This window comes from Eurosta solidaginis, chromosome 2, assembly GCF_040869045.1.
Source record: "Eurosta solidaginis isolate ZX-2024a chromosome 2, ASM4086904v1, whole genome shotgun sequence".
Taxonomy (NCBI): Eukaryota; Metazoa; Arthropoda; class Insecta; order Diptera; family Tephritidae; genus Eurosta; species Eurosta solidaginis.
Genome location: NC_090320.1, coordinates 86,346,865 through 86,369,728, shown reverse-complemented (window position 1 = coordinate 86,369,728; position 22,864 = coordinate 86,346,865). Strand labels below are relative to the sequence as shown.

The 22,864-nt window shown below is 35.4% G+C and overlaps 2 protein-coding genes across 4 annotated transcripts in view; both read left to right on the top strand.

Moving 5' to 3' along the window:
* LOC137240064 (NADH dehydrogenase [ubiquinone] flavoprotein 1, mitochondrial-like) overlaps positions 1 to 16,678 on the top strand; it is a 109,509-nt gene extending 92,831 nt beyond the window's left edge. For both annotated transcript variants that reach the window (XM_067765980.1, XM_067765981.1), the window contains 2 exons: positions 12,486 to 13,320; positions 16,350 to 16,678. In XM_067765980.1, coding sequence (XP_067622081.1) covers positions 12,486 to 13,320; positions 16,350 to 16,536 — 1,022 coding nt within the window. In that variant the 3' untranslated portion in view covers positions 16,537 to 16,678. The remainder of the gene's footprint in view (positions 1 to 12,485; positions 13,321 to 16,349) is intronic.
* A 3,337-nt stretch (positions 16,679 to 20,015) lies between these two features.
* On the top strand, positions 20,016 to 21,059 carry LOC137242265 (putative nuclease HARBI1). 2 transcript variants are annotated; one of them, XM_067769617.1, is made up of 3 exons: positions 20,016 to 20,364; positions 20,479 to 20,585; positions 20,659 to 21,059. In XM_067769617.1, exons 1-3 carry the CDS (start codon positions 20,354 to 20,356, stop codon positions 21,045 to 21,047), a joined length of 507 nt encoding a protein of 168 aa, XP_067625718.1. In that variant the 5' UTR covers positions 20,016 to 20,353; the 3' UTR covers positions 21,048 to 21,059. The 2 variants fall into 2 exon arrangements, with proteins under 2 accessions (XP_067625718.1, XP_067625717.1); XM_067769616.1 differs by having other exon boundaries at positions 20,479 to 20,609.
* The last annotated feature ends 1,805 nt before the right edge of the window (positions 21,060 to 22,864 follow it).

The window sequence follows — 22,864 nt, the reverse complement described above, 5'->3', positions numbered from 1 at the left end:
ACTACCAGCGTATCTAGATATGGTAGTAATCCATCTTTTTCAATTTCAATGTAAACTTGATAGTTCTATTGTAGCTGTTTAATAGATTTATCATGTCTTCCACTGCATTCGTTTTCACACTGGCAAACAGATCGTCAACATATTTTTTTTTAAATCGTCGGCGTACATAAGATAACCCTCACAACGAGGGACACTCGAAGTTGCCACATAAGGTGCTGACTTAACATTATCAATAACAACAAAGTTTAGTGTATGTTTGTTTAATGGTGTGTTCAGTTTATACTTATATTTAAGAATTCATGAGCTTAACACCGGCTTATAATAATTGAATTTCAACTATTATGTTTTTTCTATGAGAACCTGAAAAGAAAGAAACATTTACTGGCATATTGCGATGGAGCATTTCGAAAACCGCCAACGTAATCATCATCAGGCAATTTTGTAATGTTATCAAAGATTTCACCGGGATTCGAACCGTGAATCACATGGTGAAACTGCAGTAGCCTTTAACCACTAGGCCATCCTGCTGGTATTTGTTTTCATGCTTAATTCAGGTTTTCTCATTTCTACACTAACAACACAATTGAGACATTCTGTCTCTATATTGATTTATGTGCCATGTAGATTTGTTTTTGTAAAGTTCTTCTTCGTTGCGAATGAGAAGCTTTGTAAACTCGGGCACAGTTTTACATATTTATGTATGTTTGTTTAATGGTGTGTTCAGTTTATACTTATATTTAAGAATTCATGAGCTTAACACCGGCTTATAATAATTGAATGTCAATTATTATGTTTTTTCTAAGAGAACCTGAAAAGAAAGAAACATTTACTGGCATATTGCGATGGACCATTTCGAAAACCGCCAACGTAATCATCATCAGGCAATTTTGTAATGTTATCAAAGGTTTCACCGGGATTCGAACCGTGAATCACATGGTGAAACTGCAGTAGCCTTTAACAACTAGGCCATCCTGCTGGTATTTGTTTTCATGCTTAATTCAGGTTTTCTCATTTCTACACTAACAACACAATTGAGACAAAGTTTAGTCTTGATACTAGAGAAAAATTGACAAGTTTACAAGCGGCGATTGTTACTAGGACATGTGTCTGAATTTCACTTCTTCATCAGCTAGCTTCTCGGGAGCTGAGTAGTGAACTCGAATCTCCAACATTCATACTTCATACAGGTGTAAAGGCAGATGCGTTTAACCACTCAGCCATATGAATGCCCCGCTGCTCGCTTTGCAATTGGTCAAAGTATTGCCTTTTTGTTGCTATTCCTTTTATTCACCATTTAGGTACATACTAATTCTGTATGTTATTTAATCCTAATTGTATGGAATGTTTTAGGCGCACTTTGAAACCTTAGTAATATTTTTTTTTTTTTTACAGTATTTTCTTTTATTAGAAGTACTTCCGCTGTTACTTATACATATTTCAATATTATCATCTGTATTTAATTAGCGAGATATGCTCATATTGCTTTATACAATTGTTTTTGTTATTGATATTAGAGAAAAATTGCAAAGTTTACAAACGGCGATGGTTACTAGGACATGTTTCTGAATTTCACTTCTTCATTAGCTAGCTTCTCGGGAGCTGAGTACTGAACTCGAATCTCAAACATTCGGTAGCTTCGATATGTAGAAGTTAAACAATAGTGGGGATAGGACACCATCCTGTGACACCTCTTGTTTAATTCTTCTTGGCTTGGAAGTTACGTTCCTGAATTGCACCGATGCTTCGAGTTCGAGTTTAATTTTTACAGCACCAATCATTAAAAGCATTTATTTCAGTTTTAAGAGTAAAAACATCGGGATCATTTTTAATTTTAAAAAAGATTTTTAAATCGTCAGCGTACATAAGATAACCCTCACAACGAGGGACACTCGAAGTTGCCACATAAGGTGCTGACTTAACATTATCAATAACAACAAAGTTTAGTCTTGATACTAGAGAAATATTGCAAAGTTTACAAACGGCGATGGTTACTAGGACATGTTTCTGAATTTCACTTCTTCATTAGCTAGCTTCTCGGGAGCTGAGTATTGAACTCGAATCTCAAACATTCGGTAGCTTCGATATTAGAAGTTAAACAGTAGTGGGGATAGGACACCATCCTGTGACACCTCTTGTTTAATTCTTCTTGGTTTGGAAGTTACGTTCCTGAATTGCACCGATGCTTGCCGACCAGACAGATAATTCGCGGTCCACCTTTTGAGACTTGGGGGAAGTGGAGACCCTTCCAGGTCTTGCTGCAACGTGCCGAGGTTGACTGTATCAAAAGCTTTTGACAGGTCTAACGCAACGAGTACTATAGTGGGGGTGTTGATTTAATCCGCATTTTTATCGCGGTGTTAGTGTTATGTAATTTTCGGAAGCCATGCTGATGATTGGCTAGTTGCAAATTTGCATTAAAGTAGGTAAGGAGAATGCCTTAAAATGTCGTGGCTACTGGCGATAGGAGAGATGTCGGACGATAATACTCTCCTATTGTTTACGCGGCATAGGCTGCCACACGTCCCAATCTCCCACTGTACATATATGTATATCCATAAATTTAATTATCACCCATATATTGTATTATACTGTATTGTATCATATTATATTCCCCACAACTCATGAAGTACACTTAACTTTTAAATTCCCCATTTGGAATACTCATGGACGTGTGGCAACTTGTGGCAAAGGGTAGCGATCCGGCATGATCGCCAGCTGTCAAAAAACCACCACCGGTGGATATTGCTAATTTTCTTTTGGCAAAAAAATCATCGTGTTTCCTAAAAAAAAATCATCGTGTTTTCTAAAAGTGGATTAAAGTAATTTAAATATTCTATAAAAGTCGTTGCCGAGTAAAGTGAATTAAAGTAATTTATCGGAATTGCGCTAAACAAATAAATTTACACAAACATATCAGATCCAAAACCATATAAATAAAAATATTTGCTGTCTTATTATCTGCGGTTTGAAGTAATCATCGGTGCAGGAGGCGATTGGTCACACACATGTACGAGCACATAAGGGGATCAATTTAGAAGTGACTCAACAGCTGCTGTGGATAACAATAGAACAGCTACCAGCCCATCAAATTTCACACGACGTTGTGCATGTATAGCCCATCTGTGGTTAAAAGGAGTCTCTCAGCTGGTGGTGCCTTTACCTATCGCTCATAACACCAACTTAACTGGTTTTTTTTTTTTGTTTACTACTGCTCACTACATACTATTAGTAATCTGATTATCAGACTCGTTTTCATTCATAATAGCCAGTGCGCATCATCACGCCGCCTAGACGGATAAGACCCTTGTTCCATCCCAATATCAGCGGGACCGTCATCCAGGAGCACCAGACACATAACCAATCCCCCAAAGCGGTGAATACCAGGATTCTCGAGGTAACCAATGGTCCATCGAGCCGGATATCTTCATAATGCTTGCTGGGATGACTTTATGCCCCTGGAAGGCAGCGCCGCATCTATCAATGTGTCAGGGTGCCTACATTTGTGGGAATTTAATAGATAATGTTTGTTTACATTTGATTTGATATACATTTCACTTTAAACGGAATTGATAAATCTTTCGCTCCATCGTCGAAACAATAATTTTCATCGGTAGGCAAGAAATAGCTTCAAGAGGACATCGTGACTCTGGTCCTATATCCCTCGAGACTCTTCCCCATAATGATGGTAACTTCAGATCGTTATTAAGTTTTTGGATGAATGCTGGTGACCAAACATTGAAGCAACATTTACTTCAAACTGCCACATTGAAAAATCGCGTCACATCTTACATGAATCCACAGATTCAGAATGAACTCATCGAAATTTGCGGGCACATAATTCTTGAAAAGATTGTTGCAAAAATCAACGCAAGCGAACGCTGCACTATACTCGCAGATAGGAGAACCGACATTAGTGGCGTGAAACAATTCTCACTATGTTTGCGTTATGCTGAAAAAACTGCAGATGGTATAATTTTAAGAGAAGATTTTCTACAGTTCATCCCGATCGAAGATTGATAAACATTTCAAAGCAGCTGAAGATCAACCTGGAGTTTTTGGTTTCTCAAGGATACGACGGTGCAACTGCAATGAGTGGAGAATGGAATGGTTGTGTTGCTGCAGTGATGGAGAAGTATCCGTCTGCACTTTATGTACATTGCGCAAGCCATTCCTTGAATTTGGCGGTTGTTGAAGCGTGCTCCATTTCTCTCATAAAAAACTGCCTTGGGTTCATAAAGCAGATAATTTCTTTCTTCCGACCTTCAGCAAAACGCGAAGCTATTCTCAAGGTTGCCGTCGATACTTTGAATTATCCAACAAAGAAAGAACGTTTGAAACGATTGTGTGAAACAAGATTGACGGCAAGACTAGATGCTGTGATCTGCTTCAAAGAAATGTTTGCTCCCATTTATTTCAGTTTAGAAAAGATTCATGACTGTGGAAACGCTGAAAGTTCTAGAAATGCTTTCAGTTATCTAGACACTTTGAGGACTAGGGGATTCATTGTGGCAATGGCTGTTATTAACGAAATTTTTTCTTTTGCTCAACCATTTACCTCTTACCTTCAAGGCAAAAGTGTTGGTCTTTCTGCAGCAGTTTCAGCGGCTCATGATCTGGCTGTTTTGTTGAAAGAAATTTGGGAAAAGGCTAAGTCAAAGTTCAAAGAAACGTTTCCTGAAGCCAAAGAATTAGATGAATCTGTCGGAGAGAAGATTGATCCTAGGATTGTGAGTCGTCGAAAAAATCGAGGAAACTACGAAAACAGCTCAGCAGAAGAAAATTTTCGCAAATTAATATTCATCCCTTTCATCGATCACTTCATATCTTCAGTGTCTAATAGATTCATCAAGCATAAAAACACATTGTCCATTATTGAAAATGCCATTCCCGATAAATTGGTTAGAAAAGTATGTAGGTGAAAGCGTTTCTGAAATAATAATGGATCAGTGGTGTCTATGGTGAAAATTGAAGTCCTACTATGGAGACAAAGTTGGGTTGGAGCATAAGATCGCCCAAAGACATTCATCGACGCATTAAATCTTTGTAATGAAGAATTTTTTCCACACGTTTTCAAGCTTTTGAAGATTGGAACCACGTATCCAGCAGGGAACGAAGTTTTTTAACATTGAGGCGTTTGAAAAATTGGAGAAGGAATTCAACCGGAGAAGATAGGCTGAATGGTCACTGTCACCGAGTTTTAAACTATATTTTAGGTTTCAAGTCTATAGATATCCAGGAAGTTAGTTAAAAATCGATTGCAAGATTCCCAATTTAAAACTGGTTTTCTCAATATCTCGATCCATGCGCCACCTAGCGGAATTTTTTTGATGAAATATTGCATTGTCACCGTGTTCTGACTTACGGCCCAAGTTTCATATCTCCAGCTCACCGGCAAATTACTCAAAAATCGATTGCAAGATTCCCTCGTTTTTCAAGGATTTCTAGTTATCTCACTTAGCGCGCCACCTAGCGGAATTTTGTTTTCTATAAATTGTATTGTCACCGGGTCTCGAACTATGTGCTAAGTTACAAGTCTCTAGTTAACCGGGAAGTTATTTAAAAATGGATTGAAAGGTTCCCAAATTAAAATTAATTTGCCTAATATCTCGATCAATGCGCCACCTAGCGGAATCTTTTTGATAAAATATTGCATTGTCACCGGGTTCTGACTTACGGCTCAAGTTTCATATCTCCAGCTCACCGGGAAATTACTCAAAAATCGATTGCAAGATTCCCCTCGTTCTTCAAGGATTTGTAGTTATCTCACCGCGCCACCTAGCGCTCACCGGCAAGTTACTCAAAAATCGATCGCAATATTCCCCTCGTTTTTCAAGGATTTGTAGTTATCTCAATTAGCACGCCACCTAGCGGAACTTTGTTTTCTATAAATTGTATTGTCACCGGGCCTCGAACTATGTGCTAAGTTACAAGTGTCTAGGTAACCGGGAAGTTAGTTAAAAATGGATTGAAAGATTCCCAAATTAAAATTAATTTTCCTAATATCTCGATCCATGCGCCACCTAACGGAATTTTTTGAGAAAATATGGCATTGTCACCGGGTTCTGACTTAGGGCTCAAGTTTCATATCTCCAGCTCACCGGGAAGTTACTCAAAAATCGATTGCAAGATTTCCCTCGTTTTTCAAGGATTTGTAGTTATCTCACTTAGCGCGCCACCTAGTTTTCTGTAAATTGTATTGACACCAAGCCTCGAACTGTGTGCCAAGTTTCAAGTCTCTAGGTCACCGGGAAGTTAGTTAAAAATGGATTGAAAGATTCCCAAATCAAAATTAATTGTCTTAATATCTCGATCCATGCGCCACCTAGCGAGTTTTTTTTTTATCAAATATTGCATGGTCATCGGGTTCTGACTCACGGCCCAAGTTCCAAGTCACTAGCTCACCGGGAAGTTACTTAAAAATCGATTGCAAGATTCCCTACGTTTTTTCAGGGATTTTCGTTTATCTCGATTCGTCTGCCACCTGGCGGCATTTTGTTTTCCACGAATTGTAGTACCATCGACTCGCAAACTATGTGCTAAGTTTCAAGTCTGGATTACCGAGAAGTTAGTTAAAAGTCGATCGCAAAATTTCCATTTTAAAATTAATTTTCTGTAGATCTCGATCCATGCGCCACCTAGCAGATTTTTTTCACTTGCATTGTAATGTCTCCCAGATCAGAACTATGTTCTAAGTATAAAGTGTCTAGCTCAACGGGAAGTTACCGAAAAAGGCTTTGCTGTGGGTAAAATTCGTATGGAAATGAGGTGACAAACATAAAAGGGACTTAATAAAAAGGTAATAAAAATGTATGCAAATGTAAAAATGCATGTAAGTAGTGTTTTGCCGACGGCATATGCACACTAGGAATTTATGTATATTACAAACTTTTATGTTTGAAGATAATTAAAATGTTAGTAATTAGTTCTAAATATATGTGCACATAGCAAACAGCCACATAGTGGCAATTGATGGAATTGGAATTTATTAAGGATTGTTGGTAAAAATGTATTTATATAAACACCGTTTTGTCGATGGCAAACGCATATGCCCAACGCTCAATGAAATTAAAGATTTTGCAGAAGAAATAAAAGCAAATATTGAAATTTGATAACACATCAATAAATAAAGTAATATTGGGTTTTTATATGGACTATGGGTGGGAGGGTTAGTGGTTAAGTATTTCTCAAAGGCAGGTTTGATCAGCCAAGTAAAAGATAAATCCTTTTTGAAAATAGTAACAATACGGCGATTAAAAACTATATCGGTTTTTGTTGGCCTTCCCAGGGTTTCACTTTTGGGTTTCCGCTTCAAAGCATTCCTCACAAAGTTATGAGAGCTGCCCATTGATTTCGCAATGTCGCTTGCTTTTTGAGGTTAGAAATCAGGCGGACATCTTCAACAGTGCAGTGTGACTTGGACCCATCTATTAATAACATGTTTAATTACACTAGTCAACAAGAGAAATTACTTTGAAGTCTAACTATTTAATTTCGATGTATTATGGCCCCCTAAGTACAAAAACACCCAAAATTTTTAATTCTATGGATACGATTTTTTTTCTTTTTCTAAAATCACGAATTTTCACAGACGTCTTTCCATTTATTTTATCATATCTTGGAAATTACTTATCTAAATTCGTTGAGAGAAACACCATTGGATTCACCGCAAAATTTTCTTCTAGTCTTGATAAAAAAAATTTTTATATGATCGACGGTTGTGGAGTTATTCACATAAAAGTATAAAAAATTTTTTTTTTTTGCAAAATCGAACATTTTTTTATTTTTCAAAGTTCATAAAAAATCGAAGGTTTTAAAAACTTAGCAATTTTATTTCACAGTCTTAAAACTGTAAACATTATAAATAATTGAAACCTTATTTTGTAAAAATACATGAATAAATGTTGGTTTTATTGACAATAAAGTGAAAATACCCAATTTAGCGAAAATTTTGCATATCAAGCCTATTCTAGTTTTTTCAAACAAATTATTTAGGTATGACATTTTGCGCTACTTTGCCTTTTTAAAGCTTACTACAGGCATCGCCAGAAATGAGAAAACTCCATAATGACACTCAAGAAATTTTTCCCCGTCAATTTTTCTTAAGGCAAAACGCAGATCATAAGAAAAAGTGCCTCATACTGTATGGAAAATTTAAGTTGCCAACGCGGGTTTTCGTAAGAAAGAAATATGGTCATATATAATTGTTATCAAATAAATACAACTTTTTCCTTGAGGCATTTCCTGCGATGTTCTTAGAATGCTTAAATCATAAAAACAAAAAAATCAAATTATCACTCCGTCATAGAAACTGTTATACCTACCTGCTGAACATCCCAGCCTGCACAGGTCATTTCCCATAGCATATGAAGTTTTTTTGAAAACCCCTTTTTTTTTGAAACCCTTTCGCAGGTAGTGGTTAAAAAATTTACAGACTCATTAGATGCCTGCCCTGTATGGTATATTGTCGTCGATTGTGACAAATTTAACGAAAAAAAAAAATACATACTTTTGAAAATCGAAGTGGCCTGCGACTATTTAAAGTAATTCATTTAGTTCATTCAATGTTATTTAACTAGCATTCCTGATCGCGAAAAGTCAAGTTGTCAACAACAGCAAAAAACTATTAATTGGTTAGTGAATTTTAAAAAAATGAATAATAACAGTAGAAAATTTGTCTGCAAAAATGACCCGAATATATTTGGTTATGTATGTGGTCTTTAAAATATCAAATGGAATAGTGTAACTATTATTCTGAGCAGTTGTGTAAATCTTTTAACTATTGGCTCTACTTTGACTAATTTCCCCGACACTATCACCTCTGTTGGTATGTTTATTGTTAATACCATAATACCCGTTTTTCATGAAATACGCCTCCGAGTTTGTTGGATATTTTTATTGTCACCCCTTCCACCTCTGTACTTCTACTTTATCAATTGTCCTTTGTCTCCGATCATGACTTAATTTCTTGTACTTTTAATTTTAAATTACATAGTAGAGGCGGTGTTCCCATGGAAATCTCTTACGGTGACTATAATGCCATTAAATATGACAGTTTAATTTCTGATTTAAACATTTTTCCTTGTGATTACTACCGGGATTGATTCACTATCGATGACAAATTATCCTTTATAACACAAGCAATACTTTATTTTTTGATAAGCACGTGCCAATTCGTACCCTTACATTGTATTCGCGTTCTTGTCTTTGGATTGTCGTGAAGTAAAACTCGCGATTAAAAACCGAAACTTTGCATAGAATCTCTGGAAAAGAAAGTCAACTAGCGATAGCTGGAACACATATATACATGCTCGGAATAGAGCTTCTTCCACTGTTCTGCTGGCTAAAAAGAGATTTTACTGCGGAAAACTCAACACTGATCTTCTCCCCAAAAAGTTATGGTTCAATTTGAAAAGGTTAGGTGTACGGCCTTGCTCCAGTTACCTGTTTTCTTGACTATAACATACTCAATACATTTTTTGTTTCATCTTGCTCAACTCCAGTCCAATACACTAGTTCTTTATCTGTGAATACCTCATCCAGTTTGTTGCCGATAAGAAAGTTTCAGTTCGCAGCCTTTGGCAACCCGATGGTGCGAAATGTATTTACATCATTAAGTCGAATGCAATAGGTACCGATGGTATCCAAATTAAATTTATTAAAACAATCTTGCCCAATATTTTAAGCTGTATTACGCATCTTGTAAACCATTGTTTCACTACATCCACTTTCCCCACGGCATGGAAAGTAGCTATTGTCAAAAAACCTGGTGCTTCCGAGCTTCAATCCGGTTTTAGAACAGTCCTCTCTTGTTCTACAGCCGTTGCCAAAGTGATGAACAATGTCCGTCAAGAGTTTGACCACGCATATGCTGATGATGTACGATTATACTTATCGAATCATATTGGTATGGTAGAGGATTTAGCTTTCTTTTTTTCTTAAGTGGCCCACTGTAAACCTCCTGTCCCTAAATCCAAAAAAATCTTTGGTGCTTCCAATATACAAAGATAAGATCCAGCTTTCTGATATCCCTCACCTTTATTTTGGTTCTGAAAAGCTTCAAGTGGTCGAAAAAGTGAGAAATCTGGGTTTCATTATGAATACTAAGCCATCCTGTGAGGACCACGTCAATAAAGTTGTGGAAAAAATTTACTTAACATTGCGGTGCTTAAGAACCTCCTCGCTTTTTTTACCCTCTGACAGAAAAAAAGCTAGTTTTGAACTTGATTGTTCCTATTATTACTTACTTTGAGGTAGTATACAGTAAACTGGATTTACGTTTTATCCACAAACTCAATGTTGCTGTAGGGTACTTTTATTGTATTGTTATTGTTATTTTAACTTTAATAAATTTGTGTTAGGGTTCGGTAGTTTAAAATTTGGAAAATTACTAATAGCTGATATTTCAGATTTGTTAATTGCTTCCCAAATATTGCCAGCAAGTTTAGTCAATTCATTAATATCAGCGGTGTTAGAACTTGCTAAAATTACATTAAGATTTTTAGGTAATTTCCTCATCCACAGTTTTTTAAGAATGTCTTGGCTAAAAATTGAACGCGAAATTGGTATGAAGATCTACCTATTGTTCTGTTAGGATTGCGATCGGCCTTTAAAGAAGATATTTTGGCTACACCAGCTAAAATCGTTTTTGGACAAAATATACGTTTACCCGGTGAATTAGTTGTTTCGACTACTGAACATTTTTCTTCAAATAAAATTTTGAATAAATTACGCGAACGGTTTAGAAATGTTAGTTCAGATTTGAAACGCCATCAAAATTTAAATACTGGTATATATTCCGAAAGATTTACAAAATTGTAAATTAGTGTTTGTACGAATTATTAATAAAAGATCTCTTCAACAACCATATGAAGGACCTTACAAGATTATTGAAAAAGATAAGAAATATTTTAAAATAGAAATAAATGATGAAGTAAAAACTATTCATACTGACAAATTGAAGCCAGCAACAATTGAAACGGCTTCAACATTTAACACCACCAATTACACTGATGTACCTCCAATTAAAAAGAAAAAGGTTAGATTTAATTTGTTGAACAATTAATTTTCGGATGGGGGAGTATTGTAGGTTACTTTTATTGTATTGTTCTTGTTATTTTAACTTTAATACAACTTAACTCAGGTTTCACTTTGAATTGTTTTAATATTTATCAAGTTATGTAAATATTTATTTTCAAATTTCCTTTAAAAAATTTTCATTGTGTTGTAAAATATAAAAAGAAATACATAATAATAACATAATTTTAGGAGTTATTAAATAAAATTCCTTTTTAATAAAATTAAATAGCGGCAAATTATTAACCACTACAGTTGCATTCAACCTTGCCACTAGGTATGTTCACGGCTTAAAGAAATTCGATCACATAGCCACGTTGAGAAACTCCATTCTTGGATGCGACCTAATGACCTTCACTAATACTCGTAATTGTATTTTTATGTTTAAATTGCTTATCTACAAAAAACCGGAATATCTATATGAAAAGCTTTGGTTTTCCAAAAGTACTCGTTCCTCGAATTTAATATTGCCAAAGTTCAATTACTTGAGCAGTTCTAGGATTTTTTTTGTAAACGGTGTTAGACTATGGAACTCCATTCCACTGTAGGAATATCTATATGAAAAGCTTTGGTTTTCCAAAAGTACTCGTTCCTCGAGTTTTATATTGCCAAAGTTGAATTACTTCAGCAGTTCTAAGCTTTTTTTTGTAAACGGTGTTAGACCATGGAACTCCATTCCACTGTCTTTAAGGAATTCGTTATGCGATAAAAATTTTGAGAACATCATATTTAAATATTTTATCGATAAAACAGCATAAGACGGTAGTTATACATTTACTTCAGAGGTTTTCTAAGTTCTCCGTTTTAAGTACTTTTTAAATACATATTTGTAATGACAATAGATAGATATGTTTATTCATAACTGCGATATGTCCACTCATATTTGTTTATTTGAATTGTAACACGCCTTCAAATGTTGTTTTATACCATTGTAACTTTTACCTTATTTTAAAATCTAGGTATACCATACTAAACTAAACTATACTATACTATACTGTACTATATTATACTATACATATTATATTTTTAAGTTTGCTGGTTGTATTGTGCAATAAAAGACTAAGTCTTAATGCGCTAATGTATCGTAAATAATTAAATTTGAAAAAAGTTTAATTTGACCTGACAAAAAAATGTTGTCTTACCACAATGGTCACAAATTCCGTAAAAATTTTAAGTTGGTTTTCTTTTAACCTTTTGATACATATAAATAAAATTATTTTGCCAAAAAGCTTTTATCACAATGTTTGCATAGTACCCTTCTATGCAAAATGTAATGAAGTCACATATACATATATGTATATTCCATCACACGCTTCTTTTAGGCAATGCAGTCGCATAATTTTCTCAGCAGACATACACTTAATTTCAAACATCACCACGGTTTATGCTTTTTTATATTTTTCGTTTCTTAGGTGAGCCGGGAACTTGCAAGGATCGGGAAATAATGCGGCATGATCCTCACAAGTTAGTAGAAGGTTGTTTAGTGGCTGGTCGAGCAATGGGCGCACGTGCCGCTTACATATATATTCGAGGAGAATTCTACAATGAGGCTTCAAACATGCAGCTAGCTATTGCAGAAGCATATCAAGCCGGCCTAATTGGAAAAAATGCTTGTGGTGCTGGATTTGATTTTGATGTTTTTATGCATCGTGGAGCAGGAGCGTATATCTGTGGTGAGGAAACGGCTCTAATTGAATCTCTTGAAGGTAAACAAGGAAAACCGCGCCTCAAACCCCCATTCCCAGCTGATGTTGGTGTTTTTGGATGTCCAACTACTGTAAACAACGTAGAAACAATAGCTGTAGCCCCAACTATAATGCGACGTGGTGGTGTTTGGTTTGCAAGTTTTGGCCGGACACGTAACTCTGGGACGAAATTATTCAATATTTCAGGGCATGTTAATAAACCATGTACTATTGAAGAAGAGATGTCAATTCCCCTAAAAGAGTTAATTGAACGTCATGCTGGTGGTATTAGAGGTGGATGGGATAACTTGCTTGGTGTGATTCCTGGTGGCTCTTCAACGCCTGTCATCCCAAAAAAAGTTTGCGATGATGTGTTAATGGATTTCGATGGTTTAATCGCAGCTCAAACATCATTGGGGACAGCTGCACTTATAGTTATGGACAAATCTACTGATATAATTAAAGCAATTGAACGTCTGACTGCGTTTTATCGACATGAAAGTTGTGGGCAGTGTACACCGTGTCGTGAGGGTATTATGTGGATGCATAAAATAATGAAAAGGTAAATGATATTTTTGCAGCGGTTTTAATATGGGGTTTTCCTGCGTTATCACTATTTGAGGTGGCCGCCGTGGTGTGGTGTTAGCGTGCTCCGAAGATCCTTGTTTCAAGTCCCGGGGCCGAGTATATTTCTGCTTTGAAAAGCTTCTCAGTGGAAAACTCATCTGCCTTGCAGATGTCGTTCGGAGTCCCGCCAATTTGTAGTAATAATTAGAAGGATCATAACGCGCTTATTATTTTTTTGATTTCTTTATCGCTTTTTGAACGCCTACAGTATGGTTTAAATAATTAATATCATTTGATCGATATAAGCCTGTCCAGGCTTTCTTGTTTGAGTTACATTTGAAGTGACTGACTTGCTTGATTTCCTGAGTGTTGCAGAAATACGAATCGTCTATAATTTTACTGTCGGGATTTTAAATAACAATAATTATCACACAATTTATTTTATAAAAGTGTCAAAATAATAACTATGTATGAAGTCCATTTAAATATTTTACATTTTGCCTTTTGTTTTCAGAAGCGGTTTTGCCACAGAAGTTGTACTGTTGAGCTCCTAAGTTGGAGTCGGATAGTTCAAATTGCTTTATTGGTCTATTATATTAAACTGCTTGAATATATTCTTTTGAGCTCACAGAGTATATTAATTTGTTTCGCATAACGGTACCCCGTAACGGCATAAACTAATCGAGATAGATATAGACTTATCGTTAGCTTAATATGAAAATGTGCTGTCACTTTTTTTGAAAAATTGTATTGTAAAACTTAATTCAAAATACACCGATCACAAAAAAAAATATTTTAATTTTAAGGTGCTGTGGGCAATGATGTGTAAATGTGCTAAGTCGTCAGCTGGTCAAAAAAATGTGCTAAGTCAACCAGTCAATAATATCAATCTGAATTACTAGCCATTTCTTTGTGCGCGCCTTTTATTTACTTATTTAATTCATTCAGTCTAAAAGTACATGCTTTGGGCCGATGTTGATGGTCCTTTGCCGGATATAGATCCGGTACGTTCCGGTAACAAAGCACTATTAAGGTACTAGCCCCACCATCTCGGGAACGATTTATATGACCACTTTAAACTTTCAAGGTCATCCCGCCCTCCCCACCCCCTAGCTCCATGAGGAACTTGGGGTCGCCAGAGCCTCGGCTGTCAATGAAACATGATTCGCCACGGGTAGGTGAGGTTGACAATTGGGTAGGAGAAGCTATATATTGCGCTGGCAACCCCTTGAGAGGGTTGCGAACACAACCCCTTGAAAATGGATTCACCCAATTCAGACATGCCTTTGGTGTTTGATAAATGCTTTGCCCTGACTTTTATCTACTTCAATTTTTACATGTCGATAACTACATGTTTTCTTACAGACTAGTTAAAAATAGAAAATAATTCAAGCTTAAACTTATATAAGCTCTTATTAAAATTAATAACACTACTGAATCTATTTGCTATGTAGATGTATAGTCCCAGTTATAGGTTCATTCATAGCATAATTCGTTTAATGAGTTATTTCGATAAATAACACAGGCCGACAAAATTCAACCATTATTCAGACCCAGAAACCAGACTATATATTTCCGAAGGTTGTTGATGCGCTGAATCCAAATCTGGCCTTGCTCTATCAGCTCTGGTTTTTGAGATACACCGTTTTGCCCATATTTGAGGTTATGTAGGCTTGCAGATGTTTTCTTTCACCAAAATTAAAAGATGGCATCTTCAAGTACAAGTCTTCTTCTTTCAAATGGCGTTGAGTTTGCTCAAATATAATTTTCTTTCGCTGAGATATCGCCTTTTGAAATTTTCATGTTTCATGGTAGTGGTGGTTTCAACGTCATAGGGTCACTGGTGTTACGTCTACTGAACCCAACCATTGCAACAAATTTTGAAACAATGAAGTCAATGTGACTAGAAAAGGAAAGTTTGGAGTCAAAAATTACACCCAAGTGTTTACTCTCTTGGCAACGATTAAGAGATTTAGCATTTAGTTTGTAGACAAAGTATGTGGCAGTTTTTTTTGAGTAAGACACAACACAGCATTTCTTTGAATTTAAAAATAAATTATTGCCTGCGCACCATCCGCCAAACGAGTCTAGATCAGAACCGTTAGAAATAGTTTGACAAATAAATAATATTTTTTGTCAAATAAATAATATTTTTTGTCAATATATAGTTTTAGTGTTATATTTCAATCATTAAAGGGGAGGAGTGAGTGATTGAGTAAAAAGTTCTAAGTCAGGAGAAAAAATTTATTTTGAGTGCGGAAATTGTGCTAAGTCATAAAATAGCTGCTGGGTTAGCATACATGATTTTTATTTATCTTTTTCAAAGCTTCTACACTCAAAAGCATTGCAATTAAGGTATCCTCATTCACAGTTTTGAAAAAAGATGGGTATTTCAAAAATTATTCTATTCGTCTCCTGTAAAATTCGTAAAAGTTGAGTTAGCACATTTTCACATTAAGCTAACGATATATCAAAATGATCTGGGCGAAAATAGAAATGCATTTAGCCATGTCCGTCCGTCCGTCTGTCCGTAATCACTATAACTTGAGTAAATTTTGAGGTATCTTAATGAAATTTGGTATGTAAGTTCCTGGGCACTCATCTCAGATCGTTATTTAAAATGAACGCCCACTTTTTCGACATCGTAAATTTCGAAAAACCGAAAAAGTGCGATAATTCATTACAAAAGACGGATAAAGCGATGAAACTTGGTAGGTGGATTGATGTTATGACGCAAATTAGAAAATTAGTAAAATTTTGGACAATGGGCTTGGCACCGCCCACTTTTAAAAGAAGGTAATTTAAAAGTTTTGCAAGCTGTAATTTGCCAGCTGAGTATGTAATGTTCGGTTACACCCGAACTTAGACTTCCTTACTGGTTCATGATTTCCCTAAAATAATTGAGTTAAAACCGGCAATTTCCGGTTTCCAAAACATTCTTATAAAGCAACGTGCTAATGCCCGAAAGAACAAAAACGATACGATTTGCAGAACATGTTAAACTATTTTTCTATAATATTTCAGATTTGTTGCTGGTAATGGACAACCTGAAGAAATAGATATGTTGTGGGAGATATCCAAACAAATTGAAGGACATACAATATGTGCCTTAGCAGACGGTGCAGCATGGCCTGTGCAGGGTCTGATACGTCATTTTCGACCAGAAATCGAAGAGCGAATAAAAAAGTACGCATCAAGGGCTGCTAACTAAGTAATCGCTTAGAAAAATAATAAAATTTCAATATAGTTGGCTTATCTACCTACATATATAACTTTACAGTGAAATATGTAATTTTATTCTATGATAAATAGCTGTTGAATAAAAAGTTGGACCTATCATGGCTCCCAATAAACGTTTGGCCTTAAGTCACATTAGACTTGAAGTTGAGAATTAACATACTGCTCAAATCCCATATATAACTTTACAGTGAAATATGTAATTTTATTCTATCATAAATAGCTGTTGAATAAAAGGTTGGACCTATCATGGCTCCCAATAAACGTTTGGCCTTAAGTCATATTAGACTTGAAGTTGAGAATTAACATACTGCTCAAATCCCAAGTTTTATTCACCCCTATTCAGCATTACAATTCCGTTTCAGTTCTCCGCTCCGCTCGAACTGAAACTTGGTATCCTGAGTTCCGCTCGAATTGAAAGAAGAAGAGGAATAATGAACGAATTTTCGAAATCAGCTGTTTGTGAGAAATTGATGAAATTAGAACACAACAAAGTAATGAAATATTTGTTAAAAATTTATAAATTAGTGAATATTTCGGTATTTAACATTTATTTAACATAAATAAATTATGGAAACATTAGCCGTTGGAGTTTTAATTGAAGAGGAGGAAAATGCGTCCCACAATGTAGACGTGAGAGTGGAAAGACGGAGATTCAGGGACATCAGTGATCCATTCAGGATGAGCGATGAATTGTAAGTTGGTGCTGAAAGTGCTAAACCTTCATACATGTTATATGTTTTTAGATTCAAAAAAACTTTAGGTTGAATAAAGACGCATTTAAGTATGTCTTGGATATATTTGATGCAGAAGTTCCGAGAAATACTTTGACTTCCTTAACAGCAATTAACCGCGTAATGGCTGCTTTGAGGTTTTTTGCTGAAGGCAGCTACCAGCATGGTGTTGGTACAGATTACAATGTGGCGATGGGTCAGTCAACCGTTTCCAAGTCACTATCCTATTTTCTGGATGTAATGGTGCGACGGCTTTGTGCAGAGTGGATAAAATTTCAAAACAGTGAGGAGGAAAAACTGGAAGCGAAGCAAGAGTTTTATATTAAGACTGCCTTTCCAGGTGTAGTAATGTGCGTAGATGGAACACATATTCAAATAACGAAGCCACATTAGTGATGGCACGATATTTCGCTATTGGTGATTGCATCGCCGCTATTGACAAATCGCTAATAGCTAAAGCTATTGCAATTCAAATATATCAGTGATTGGCGATTTTCCTTCATTCGATTCTTTTGAATGACAATCACCTCTGGCAGAATATCGCCAATAGCGATTATAGCGATTGGCGATTTTCCTTCAGCATGAAATTCTAATACTAATTGTGATAGGGGGGATGCAATCGTCGATAGTGAAATATCGTTCATCACTACTCATCTGTGTGCTTTACTTTCCGACTGAGTAAAAAAGTTGATTGGATACAAAAAGGAATAATTTTCTCTAAAATTGGAAAAATATACTTTTACAAAGGTTTGCCAGATATTATCGAAAAATGGGGATAGTTGTCTTAAGAACTGCACAATGAAAAAAAATTCTCGTCAAGAGATAGTGGTAAATGGCGAAAAAGTGTGCTTTTTGTGCAGAGAAATTGTGGAAACGGCGAACGGAACAAAGCAAACTTGTGCAACAACAATTTCGACGACGAGGTGATGTGCAATAATTGCAGAAAATGGTTTTGCAATGTGCGTGGAAGCACATCTGGATCCCAAATTGTTAATCTTTCGGTGAGGGCTAAACATAGGGAAGTCACCCTACATTCTGAAGGTCCACTTGGAGAAACAGTACTAAAATGTTACTCGTGTGGCGTACGTAATGTATATGAATTGGGATCAAGAATCGTTCGTTTTTGCCGTGGTTGGTTGATACTATGTTCAAACAGAAAAATAAATTGAGGAAATTTCGATTTGAATTGAGTGCTGTTCATACAACTCGATTTAGCTTACACAATAGGAATTTGATAGCTGGTTGGCTCATCTCTACAGCAAGAGCATACCTTTGTTCAGACTGTCAAAATAAACACGCACATTATTAGGCGAATGAAATGGAATGAGAACATAAAACTTTGAAATTTTTGTGTGTTGTAAGAAAACGTGTTCAATGTTTTGGTTTAATTTTGAGTTTGCCATCTTCTTTTGACAATCCCTACTCCAGTGAAATGAAAGACATAAAATTAGCTGATGAGATGAGCCAACCATATAGTTTAGCCATGCGTAACTGACGTTTAAATATACTCAATAAACACACTTTACAATGTTGCATTTGCAGTTTGAAACAATTTGTTACGCAATTTTTTTTAAATTGGCAATTTATTATTACAATTTATCATATGACAAATTGCGTAATAAATTGCCCAAATAGTATAAATTGCCAATTTGGTGTGTGTTTGAACCTAGTATAAGGTGCCTACCGAGCAAGAGCAGTGGCGTGCACGACAAATATCAGCAGCACAAATAAACAAATTAGAGGAATTATGGAAGGAAAATATTGATGCAACATTTCAGGATTTAGAGAAGCCAGGTATAGATACTGAACCATCACAAGTTCTATTGCGTTATGAAGATCGTTATCAATACGAGAAAGTTTTTGGTCCACTTGTGCGCATAGAAACAGAATACGATAAAAATTTAAAAGAATCGCAAACACAGGAGGGTATAGAAATAAGATGGGACGTTGGCCTAAACAAAAAAACAATAGCATATTTTACGCTTGCTAAAACTTATTCGGACATGAAACTAATGCATGTGTTATTCATAAGTTAATACTTCTAGGCTGTAGCCGTTAACAGTTTTATAAAATTTGTGTTTTTGGTGGAAAAATAAAAGAATTATAGAAACATATATCACTCGTCTTATTGTAAACAGATTGACTCAAAATTTAAGTTTTTTTGGGAGAATGCAATTCAAGCTTTGTCATATGGTTTGTATATGGTTGAATTCTCCGGCTAATTTCTAGGCACTGAAGTGGACGGCTAATTTTCTGTTAAAGAATATTTTTATAATAGTTTGAAGAATTTTCTATATTTTGCTCTGTATTTTTCATTAAAAATTTATTCACTTTACTATACAAATATTATGCAGCTAAATACAACTTTCAGAATAAATTCATACGGAGTATTTCCGAATACATCGGTGTAGTATAATATAGTAAATAAATCTTGTTTTTATAGTGTTACATATACAGATTTCTTTCGGATTGATTCATCTTACATTTAAAAATCAAAGCATTTTCAATTAGCAAAATTTATAAAACAAAGATGCATAGACATCTATTTCAGCTAGTTTCATCTCGTTGAGTGTAATACGAGACTGAACATATTATCGTAAGCCAGTTAATAATATATATCATAACATCTCAGAAAATTAGAATTTCACATTACATCAGTTTACAATAAAAGGTACATATTTTTGTCTTTTTATTCCAATTTTGGTTCATATATTCTATATACTAAATTTAAGTAATGTATAACATTCAAGTATACATCAAAGTATACAAATAATTGCAGATTCGCTTATCAAAGATAAATGAAAGCGATCGCCATAGCTGTAAAAAATAGCCATATCTATATTCACTGATAGCTCAAAATCGCTGTATCGCCCATCATATCTTCTGTATAGAATCGATTGTTAAAATAAAGCGATCGCCAAAGCTATACAAAATACCCGTGATTAAAAAATAGCCACATCTATTTTCACTGATAGCTCAAAATAGCCATATCGTCCATCACTAAGCCACATCAAGAAGATTTCCTTTACTATAACAGAAAAGGATTTTATAGCATCAATGCTATGGTGGTAAGGATAATATTTGAATGATGTTGGAAACTAAATAGAACAAAATATTAAACATTTATTTGAATGATGTTGGAAACTAAATAGAACAAAATATTAAACATTTATTTTTCATAGGATGCGAATAAGAAGCATTGATGCTAAATATCCTGATAGCAATCACGACTCGCATGTATGGAGATTAAGTAAGCTGAATAATTATATGGAACGTAGATATGAAGAAGGTGAAAGAAACACCTGGATATTAGGTATTTACCTATACACCGTTTGAAAATAACTTAATCTTATTCTTTACAGGGGATGCTGGGTATCCGTTGCAGCCGTGGCTAATGACTCCGTATAGGTCAGTTCACGAGGGTAGTTCGCGAAGCAATTTTAATACGCGACACTCGAAAACTAGGAATATTGTGGAGCGCACTATTGGAGTGTTGAAAAACCGTTTCCGATGCTTATTGGGTGCGCGACAATTATGTTACTCACCACTTAAAGTTAGTAAAATTATAAATGTTGCTTGCGCTCTGCACAATATATGTATACACTACAGAGTGGAAGATTTAACAAATGTTGACTTTCAAACAGAAAGCCTTCAGGAGGAGGAGGAGGAGGAGGAAGAAGAAAATAGCAGTGATAATGATTATACTGCTGTAGCCAATCGCATTCGCAACAACATAATCACTTCGTTTTAAAAATATATAATATTCCAATAAATAAGAAGTCATATTATTTTATGTTTGTAAATTTTAATAAAAAATAATTCATTAAATTCAATATAATTCAGAATTTTTGATTTTAAGGTAATATAAAAATAAAAATAAATAATAAAATAAGATATTTTTTACTGACTTCATTGTCAAATTAATTTTGTTCGCTTTCCGGATGCTCCAACTGTAATATTTTCATTTTAATCTCAATTTTTTTCTGCAGCAGTTCTTCTTTGGCTCTGTTATGTCGCAGTTGCTCTTTATACTGTTTATGTGCTGTGTCTGCCAAACGTTCCACAGATCTGTCCATACGGCGCAAGAGCGTTGTTGACTCTTCCATTTTATTTAGAGTCGCTTCATTATGTTTTTTTGTACACTCTTAGAAATCTTTTTGCATCTGCATGTGCTCCTTGAGTAGGGAAGCAGCGCTCTCCTTTCTCTTGGCAGGCTGCTAACTCTGCTACAAGATGGTACATCAGCATCAATCGATGAAGCAGAAATGTCCATTTCGGTGATAGGTGCGCATTGCTGGGTTTCACCACCAAAATCTCTCGCACCACTTATTCCACTTGTGGACGTTTCCAAGCCCTTCAGCTCAATGACCCTCTCTATGGGACTGAATCTCCGTAAACGGCATTGTCCACCACCAGTGCTCAACATTTCCTTTTTGTTGGACGACATCTTCTTCTTGACATAGCATTTCCAACCAACCCACGTCTGCAAGAATCATTACAAGTATTAGGAAAACATAAGTTATTTTGAGGATAAACTTACCTTTCTCCATAAATGGGCTTCTTTCAATGGGGGACCTAGTGCGTTCAATACCGATGAAACATCTTGCCAAAACGCCTGGACTTCTTCCTTTCCTTTTCGAGCCTCATTTTGCTGAAAGAATATCCAACAACTTTTCGTATTGTTCCGGCGTTGTACTTGTTGCCCTGCAAAATCACAAAAAAGTAAAAAGTTTGTTTTAAAATATTTTTTATAAACATTAATGTATATTTTACTTACATATTTTCTAAAAAATTGCACTTTGAAGCCCGCGAAAATAAAAATTAAAAGAATCTCCGTCAACTAATTCGCAACTTAGAAAAACGGAACTCCGCTCGAAATGCAGAATACGTCAAATCGAGACTTTCGAACATGGACTGAACGAAAACGGAACGCAGGATAGCAAAGTTACCAAACTGAGAAAATTTCAGTTCAGTTCGAAATGTAGAATAGGGGTGATTTCTCAAAATTCGCTCAACATGACAATTAAAAGGGCATATTTATGTATGCCAAAACTGGGCCAAATCGTAACATACGTGAACGTACTACTGCGGTCGTAATTTTGGATCGCAACATACGCGACGAGTGACTGAACGTACACGTTACGTTCCACTTTCATTCGAATACATACTGGCGATCGTATACACACAAATTTCATTGAAAACGTAAGAAAATTGTTAAAATAGATGAATAAAAAAATATAATATATTTCAAACTCTTATTATTAACAAAAGACGATATCAAAGAATTTAACCCAAGCCAAATAGAAATATTGGCGGAATTCATGGCGAGACACCCGCTTTGGTATCGGCTTGCTTCAAATTTAACTTCTCCAGAAAGTAACTTAAAGCTTCTTAAGTTAAGCGAAATCTCCTCAAGAAACTGCAATCATTTTTTGTTTCAAAGAAATAATACATACATGATATGCTTACGCTTTGTTCAATAAGTCCAAAAGGTTACTACACTCTCTTAACCTTCATATAATCGCGCACGATATCGCAGACCTATAGTTCATAGCCCCTACAATATAT

Excerpts from the sequence above, each read along its gene's own strand:
- LOC137242265 (XM_067769616.1), top strand. Across the intron at positions 20,610-20,658 it reads AAGAAACACCTGGATATTAG|GGGATGCTGGGTATCCGTTG; the intron begins GTATTTACCTAT and ends TATTCTTTACAG.